Raw genomic sequence first — 8,871 nt, 5'->3', positions numbered from 1 at the left:
GAAGTTGGGTGTGCTACCATCTTGTTTCTGGGACTCTGGGAGACTGTCATAGCACAGGTCGGTAGCATCCCCCTTTTTTTCTTCATGCTGGTTCTCTCTTTGGAACTCTATTCCATTATTTCTTTAAATAACCTTCTTTTGTCCTTTTTCTCAACTTTTAAGACTCCTATAATCTGTCAATTATTTTGCTTGATAATATCTCATAAGTCCCATATGCTTTCTTCACTGTTTCTTTTTTATTTCTTTTTTGTTCCTCTAAATAAACAATTTTAAGTCATCTGTATTCAAGTGTATTTATTCCATCTTCTGCAACATTACATGTGTTCTCAAAAGCCACTTTTAAATTTTTCTGTATAGTTAATATTTCAGTTTGGTTCTTTTTGATAGTTTTTATTTCTTTATTAAACTTCTCATTTCGTTCATATATTCCTAATTTTCTTAATTATCTGTGTTCTCTAGTCTCTTATATCGTCAAATTAATTCTTCTTTTTTTTTTTTGCTGGTACTTGGGATTGATCCCAGAACTGTGATCATGCAAGAAAGACAAACAAGCACTTTCTCACTGAGCATTACATCCCCCAGCCTCTCACTGAACTTCTTTGAACAATTATCTTGAATTCTTTGTTAAAAAATTCAGAGGGGCTGGAGTTGTGACTCAGTGGTAGAGCTCTTGTCTAGCACTCATGAGGCACTGGTTTCAATCCTCAGCACCACGTAAAAAAACAAAAATGAGATAAAGATATTGTGTCCACCTACAACTAAAAAAATGAATATTAAAAAAATAATTCATGGATTTTCATTTTGTTAGCACTGATTACTGAAGTTTTATTAGTTTCCTTTGATGGTACTATATTTGCCACATTCTTTATGATCTATATAGCCTTGTAGTGATACATGTGCATTTGGATGGTTTCTTCTGAACCTACAGTAGGACCCTCAGACAGTAGGCCTGTTACTAGGACTATACCTCCTGCTGAGTCCCTAAATAAATAGAACTGCCTGTGGACCATGGTGGAGCAGATCTGGAACTGGATCACAGTACTGCTTCAGGGTCCCCTGATCAGCAGGTCTGTTTTTAGGGAAACAAATGAATGTGACTCCCACTAGGTCTATGTATAGACAGAATTTCCTCCAGACTGTAGTAACACCAATACTGGAGCTGGGTCACAACACTGATTCTGGGTCCATTTTCAGGTCCACTTCACAGGCCTTTTTCTGGGGGCATGGACTAACATAGCTTCCACCAGTTTCCTGGGCAAGCAGAAGTACCTTCACACTATAGTAGTACATGGCTAGAGCTGAGTCACAGGTCTGTTTGAAAGTCCACAATAGGTGGGCCTCTGTACTAGTCCATTTTCTGTTATTATCACAAAATGCCAGAAGCTACAAACTTTATAAATAAAATACTTTATTTAGCTCATAGTTCTGGAGGTTCAGTGGCCTGGCTTATCTCTGATGACCAAAATCACAAAATCACCAGTAGTAGGACTGGTATATGAGAGGTAAAGATGTGACAATATGAGAAACCAGTGAATAATTCAGGGGCCAGGCTTGTTTAGCCATAACAACTCAGCCTTGAGAGAATAACAGGGATCTCATGAAAACTACCTTAATCCCTTCCAAAAGCAATGTCCCCAGTGACTTCCCACTAGGCTCCCACTCTAAAAGGCTCTGCCACTTCTTAGTATCACCACACTAGGGACCAAGCTTCCAACACATGAACCCTTGGGACAAACCACTTCCAAACCCTAGACACATTTACTGGGAATGCCAATGGAAGATGACCCTACCAGGTCCCTGAGTGAATGGAACTAGTGTCAAGACCACACTCAAGTGGGGCTGAAGCTCAATCCACAGGGGTTAGCCTGCTTCTGAGTTTGTAGCCAAGACTGTAGTTGGCAAGCTTGCTACCAAGATAAAGGTCTGCCTTATAAAAGGAGCCATATTTGGTTTGGGGCTAAATGTGGCTCTTTAACCTTTACCTGATTCCCAAGACTCCCACAAAGGTACTTTTGTCCACAGATAACTGCCAAATCATTGTTCCTTTGTGGGGAATGACAATTAAGGACCTCCTGTTCTACCAACTTACTGATGTAACTCTCCTGATAATGCATGTCTTTTTGCTCCCAGTTGATACCATGTTGGAGTACAAAACCATAAATGGCTTTCTCAACTTCTTTTATGAGTCTTTTACAGAGACCCAAGGTAGAAAATGGCTTCATTGTCCCCAGAGAAGACCTAATCTTGTTCCACTCTTCTTCCTGATGCTTTTCTCCTTCATGTATATTATCCTAACATCTGTCTAGTCAGCCTTGTATTTTTTTTGGGGGGGGGTACTGGGGATTGAACTCAGGAGCACTGGACCCCTGAGCCACATCCCCAGCCCTATTTTGTATTTTATGTAGAGACAGGATCTCACTGAGTTGCTTAGTGCCTCACTGTTGCTGAGGCTGGCTTTGAACTCGTGATCCTTCTGCTTCAGTCTCCTGAGCAACTGAGATCACAGGCATGCGCCACTGTGCCCTGCTACCAGCCTTGTTTTAATATATTTGATAGTATTGACAGGTGTACAAGGCAAAACTAGAAGAAAGATGTCAATGGGAGGAACTGCTTTTCACTTTGTATTCACTTTCCATGTATTTGTGATAATCTCTCCCAATAGGTTTTCTTTGGTAATGTGGATTCATCTGGGATAAAACACAATATTTTTAATCCTCCAATTATTGCTCAGTACATCCGTTTGCACCCAACTCATTATAGCATCCGCAGCACTCTTCGTATGGAGTTGATAGGCTGTGATTTAAACAGTAAGTGCCAAGTCATCTCGTATCCTTTCCTTTCCCAGTCCTGAGACTAAAAGGAGGGGTTCTCTGTCAGGAAACAGAACTATCAGTAATAAAACCAGCATTGTCCTAAGAAAACCCAGGAATTTGTTACCCTAACCATGGGATTTCCCCCCACGGTAACCACCTCCTGTAATTCTGTTAATAAGGAAACTCAATGCCAAACAGCTAAAGAGAACTGTCCAGAAAATAGGAACATGCTAACAATAAGGGAATTTGTGCAAAACCTAATGCCTGGGAAATGATTATGATGATAGTGGCCCTAGATATTAGAGGTAGTCCAATGGAACCTAGGCTACAGCCTGTCTTTGTGATAACATTCTCCTTTGACTTCTTTGAGGTTGCAGCATACCATTGGGAATGGAGAATAAACTAATATCAGATGCACAGATTACTGCCTCATCCTACTTTACCAATATGTTTGCCACTTGGTCTCCTTCACAAGCCCGGCTTCACCTTCAGGGAAGGACTAATGCTTGGAGACCTCAGGTAAAAGGAAACATATCTACCTTTTAACTGATATGTTTCCTACCTTTTAACTGATATAGAGCAAGGGGTAGGAGTTGGGAAAACTGGTGGAAATGCTTGATTGTTCAAATATTGTTCCTAAAAAGTGTCTAGGAAGGTTGACTATTGGCAGATACCCCTACAGGCATGTAATGAATGTGGTACATGATTTCACATAGATGCACTGGGGAGAAATGATCCTTAATTGGACCTCCTGGAAGAAGAATCTGTATCCAGTACTAGGCTAATATCTTTAAAAAAAAGTCGAGCTGGGGTTGTGGCTCAGTGGTAGAGTGCTTGCCTAGTATGTGTGAAGCACTAGGTTTGATTCTCAGAACCACATTAAACAACAGATAAATAATAAAATGAAGACATTGTGTCCATCTATAAGTAAAAATATTAAAAATACAAGTAGCTAAAGTCTAGTTTTACAGATAAATATCAACAATTAGCTTTCTTTCCAGGTTTCTGAATATATCAAAGGAAAAGTTTATAGTCATATGTACTTCATTGGGAACATATATTTTCCCAAGCCACCTAGTTAAGTCACTGAGTTGAGTGTGTGTGCATGTACTGGGGATTGAACCCAGGGCCTTGTGCATGTGAGGCAAGCACTTTATCAACTGAGCTATATCCCCAGCCCTACTGAGTTGCTTTTTTAGGGGAGGGAAAAGAATTGTCTCTGCTCCTCCAGGGATTTATTTCAAACAAAATAGTTTGCATACTACACTGCCAAACTTTTATACTCTAGTCAGTCTACATGTAGATTTTTTAAATATTTATTTTTTAGTTGTAGTTGGACACAATACCTTTATTTTATTATTTATATGTGGTGCTGAGAATTGAACCCAGGGCCTCGCACGTGCTAGGTGAGCACTTTACCACTGAGCCACAACACCAGCCCCTATATATGGCTTTTATATTCATTCAGAATTTACTGAGCACTTATTAAGTAGATGACCCTGACGACACAGGGATTAGTATGAAAAATTTTGGCTCTTAAGTTTCTTAGTCAAATAAGGGAGACTGATAAACTATAAGATGTAGAGTGGTAAAGGCTAAAAAAGAAATTTGTGGATTTCTGGAAGCAAATGATAACCAATAGAATACTAGTCCAGTATCACCTTCTTTAGGTAAATAATCCAAAAGAGTGGCTGCAAGTGGACTTCCAGAAGACAATGAAAATCACAGGAATAATCACACAAGGAGTGAAATCTCTTCTTACCAGCATGTTTGTGAAGGAGTTCCTTATTTCCAGCAGTCAAGATGGCCATCACTGGACTCTCTTTTTACAGAATGGCAAAGTAAAGGTATGGTGTTCTCACAAGAAAGACAGAAAACCTCTCTTAGAGCTTGACATTTAGATATATGACTAGGTTTATATGTGGCTAAAATTTCAGGGTGAAATTACTCAGTACCTATAATAACAGGATGCTATAAGGGATATTGTAGGAGAATACAGTGACTTCTAGAAAGAAAAATTTCAACTAAAGGAAGTGTAGAGCCAAGAATTGATTTTTCTCATGGGGGTTGACATCAACCAGGATGGTGACAAGAATCAGAGGACTAGACAATGAGAGCTATTTAGGAAATGCTTAATTATGCCTGTATACTCATCAGCAACCTACATTCCTAAGCCTTATTGACATTTAAGTTTAGTTATCCAGATGGTCTTCAATTTTTATATGGATTTGCTTAATAAGTCAACACACACTTGTAAGCATGAGAAAGTCTTACTATCCAGTGAGTAATGGAAAAAAGAACAGTTCATATCCGTGGTATTTTAAATATTCCTTTTTACTAAGAATTAACCATGATGTTATGTGTTATTCATCTTTCTGTTACTATAACAAATGTCTGAGTAATAAACTTTTAAAAATAAAAGGTTTAGAATATGTGACAACAGCTGAAAAGTCAGGATGGGGGTAAGTAGAATAAGGGATTCTAAAAATTCTCATGTAGAAGATATAAGTGTTGATTAACATTAAACCTTGATAATTTGATGCAAATTACAATTATCAGGGTAACCAGGAAGAAATAGAATATAAATAAAGTGTAGGATTCCCAAAAATGGGACTATAAAGGGATAAAATATACTTAATAAATCTAATGAAGTAAGCAAATAAAGAAACAAAATAGGCAGGAAAAATAGCAAGATAGGATAGCTGGTTTAAATCCAAAAGTAGCAGTAATTATTTATTACATGAATGAAATAGATATTCCATTTAAGACATGACAATTGTCAGATTAATCAGAAGGAAAAAGCAATACTATTCCTTTTACAAGAGTCATATCTAAAACATTAGATATAGAAAAGTCATGAAAATGAAGGTTAAACTAACTCACATTTCTTTTGAGTCCGACAATACATGTGACAAGCTGAAGAGTGTTGGGAATTTGAAAAAAAAAAAGTGTCTAGGAAGGTTGACTATGGGCAAACACCCCTACAGGCATGTAATGGATGTGGTACATGATTTCACATAGTTGCACTGGGGAGACTAAGGGACTAAGCCTGGGAAAGCTGTGTTTGTGGGCAGCACAGGATATGCAAAATTGGCTCTGCTGCTCTACAATCTTTGGGAGGCTTCTGAGTTTCGGATTCCCAGCAGACATTGGCAGCTGCCAGGCCTTACGGGGGTGTGTGGATCTAATCCCTTCAGAGAAGATTCCACCCAGCAAAGTCCCTAAGGCCTGATTACACCTAAGCCCTAAGCCCTAGCCCCAGGAACTCCCCTTATAGAACTGTGCAGCAACTCCACTCTGGAAGTGCACCAATCTGGTCTGTGGAGACAAGGCTCCAAATGACAGTACTTCCTACTCCATCGCACCTTATACTGGGGAGAAGGGAAGCTGAGAGCTATTTCAGGCAGCCTCAGTCTTAGGCCACTCCAGCACCTTCCTATCACATTTTCTTTTTTCTTAATGAACTATATTGTTACCATCTTTCAGAACTAATTGTTTTTTTTTAATAACTCCTACCCTCACCAGTTTGTTGCAATTATTAGTGCTGTGAATGGAATAGTTGACACCTCTATTTGCGTTAATGCCAGATCTAGTTCATGGTTATTTGCTGTTTTTGCTGGTAGCAATTGTTAACTCTACCATTCCTGTTTTCATGGTAATTAGTATTGTATATGTTACAGTAGGTACCTAGTACTTATTTTAATGCTGTATATTGTTTGCATTGAGTGTTGCTATTATTTGTTTCCACCTTTTCTGTGAGGTGCTAGTTAATGACAGGGGCACTACAAGTTCACAAGGTAGAGACTCACCTACTGAACTAAACTCAGCCAAAAGACTGTGCACCTTGGTCCATATGCAAATTAATGACATTCATAGTTCAGCTATATTTTAATACAAAGAAGAGACAAAAGCCCAAACTCCTGACTAGGCTCCAAGTAGGAATGGCTAGGGATGGGCGGTCAGTTTCTACTTGTGTATGTGTATTACTACAGAAAAAAACAGAATTAATACTGACTGAGGATACCACACCTACCATGGGGGGGGGCGGGATCTCAATCTATATCACTCAAGGACACATTGGCAAGAGAAAGCTGTGCCCTAAAAAGGCCTATATGTAAGATTGAAAGAGAAATCTTTCCAACTGATGCATAAACCCAACACAGAAATACAAAAAGTTTGGAAAAACAAGGTAACCTGATACTTCCTAAAGTTCATCATTCATCAGCAACTGACCCCAAAGATATTGAAGTGAATGAATTATCAGATGAAGAATTCAAAATAATGATTATAAAAATGATCAGTGAATTCCAAGAGAACACAGAAAAACAACTGCATGAATTAAGGAAGTCAGTACAGGATATCAGTGAAAAATTCAATAAGGAGATAAACACATTGAAAAACAACCAAACAAAAATCATGGAAATGAAGACACAATAAATAAAACAAAATGTTCTGTTGAAAGTCTCTTTTATAGAGAAGGCTTTGCTGAAGACAAAATGTCAGAGCTAAAAGAAGAAGTGGCCAACCGTGAACATTCAGACGGTATTAAAGAAAAATTTTCTAATAGTATATTGAATAATTTCTCTGTGTTTTCATCAAGCTCATTGAGTTCCCTTAAAACAGCTGTTTTCAATTCTCTGAGAGTTCTTTCATAGTGGTTACTAGTCAGCTGACTCCATTGTTCTGGGCCTAAGGTAAGGCAGAACATCATGGCAGAAGGACATGGCAGAGGAGTGCTACTCTGCTCATGTTGACCAGGGAGCAGAGAGAGAAAGGGTATTCTAGGGAATGTCCCCAGTGACTCACCTTCTCCAGCTGTACCCTGCCTGCCTATAGTTACCACCCAGTTAGTCCATTCAAACTAGGGTGGACTAATTAGAGTATACCTTTCATAATCCAGTCATTTCACCTGTGAATATCCTCGTATCAATGGAGGAGCTTTTGGGAGATATCTCATATCCAAAACATAAAAGAAGGTATTAATAGCACAGTGGATCAGTCAAAAGAGATAATTAGTAAGCTCTAAAACAGACTATTTGAAAATATAGAGTTGGGGGAGAAAAAAGAATGAAGGGAATTGAAGAAAGATTACAGAAACTTTGGGAAAGTCTTAAAAGAGCAATACTCAGGTAATTGAAGTTCAAGAGGGGCCTGAGAACATTAAAGGGGTAGAAAACATATGCAAAGAAATAATAACATAGCAGACCAATGATACAGAATAAAGACATGGAGACAAACCTACATAAATACAGTTATCTCACACTAGACAAAGGCACCATAAATATATATTGGAGGAAGGTAGCCTCTTCAACAAATGGCACTAGAAAACTAAAAATCCATATATAGTAAAATAGACCCCTATCTCTCACCCTGTGCAAAACTCAACTCAAAGTGGCTCAAAGACTTAGGCATTAGATCAGAGAGACCTTGTGCGTAGTAGAAGAAAAAGTAGGCTCCAAACTTCATCATGTCAAATTAGGACATGACTTCCTTAACAAGATTCCTAAAGTGCAAGAAGTAAAATCAAGAATCAATAAATGGGATGGAAAAGACTTAAAAACAGCATATTACAGGACTCAGCTACATCAACGTTTATAGCAGCACAATGCAGAATAGCTAAACTGTGGAACCAACCTAGATGTCCTTCAATAGATGAATGGATAAAGAAACTGTAGTATATATACACAATGGAATATTACTCAGCATTAAAGAGAATAAAATCATGGCATTTTCAGGTAAATGGATGGAGTTGGATAAGATAATGCTAAGTGAAGTTAGCCCATCCCCAAAAAACAAATGCTGAATGTTTTCTCTAATATGAGGAGGCTGACTCATAATGGGGTTGGGGGGGGGTAGTATGGGAGGATTAGACGACTCTAGATAGGGCAAACAGGAGGGAGGGGAAGGGAGACAACATGGGAGTAGAAAAGATGGTGGAATAAGATGGACATCATTACTCTAAGTTACATGTATGAAGACACGAATGGTATGAATATACTTTGGGTACAACCAGAGACATGAAAAATTGTGCTCTATATGTGTAATATGAACTATAATG

The 8,871-nt window shown here is 38.4% G+C and overlaps 1 protein-coding gene across 4 annotated transcripts in view; it reads left to right on the top strand.

Moving 5' to 3' along the window:
• Nucleotides 1-8,871, top strand: part of F8 (coagulation factor VIII) — a 109,790-nt gene that overhangs the window by 89,907 nt on the left and 11,012 nt on the right. For 3 of the 4 annotated variants that reach the window (XM_077793788.1, XM_077793789.1, XM_077793791.1), the window contains 3 exons: nt 2,663-2,807; nt 3,184-3,332; nt 4,484-4,660. In XM_077793788.1, coding sequence (XP_077649914.1) covers nt 2,663-2,807; nt 3,184-3,332; nt 4,484-4,660 — 471 coding nt within the window. Of the gene's footprint in view, nt 1-2,662; nt 2,808-3,183; nt 3,333-4,483; nt 4,661-8,871 lie in introns of those variants that run through there. The other variant, XR_013342544.1, reaches the window with a different exon arrangement.

Source organism: Urocitellus parryii, chromosome X (genome assembly GCF_045843805.1).
Source record: "Urocitellus parryii isolate mUroPar1 chromosome X, mUroPar1.hap1, whole genome shotgun sequence".
Taxonomy (NCBI): domain Eukaryota; kingdom Metazoa; phylum Chordata; class Mammalia; order Rodentia; family Sciuridae; genus Urocitellus; species Urocitellus parryii.
This window is presented reverse-complemented; position numbering and strand designations above follow the sequence as displayed.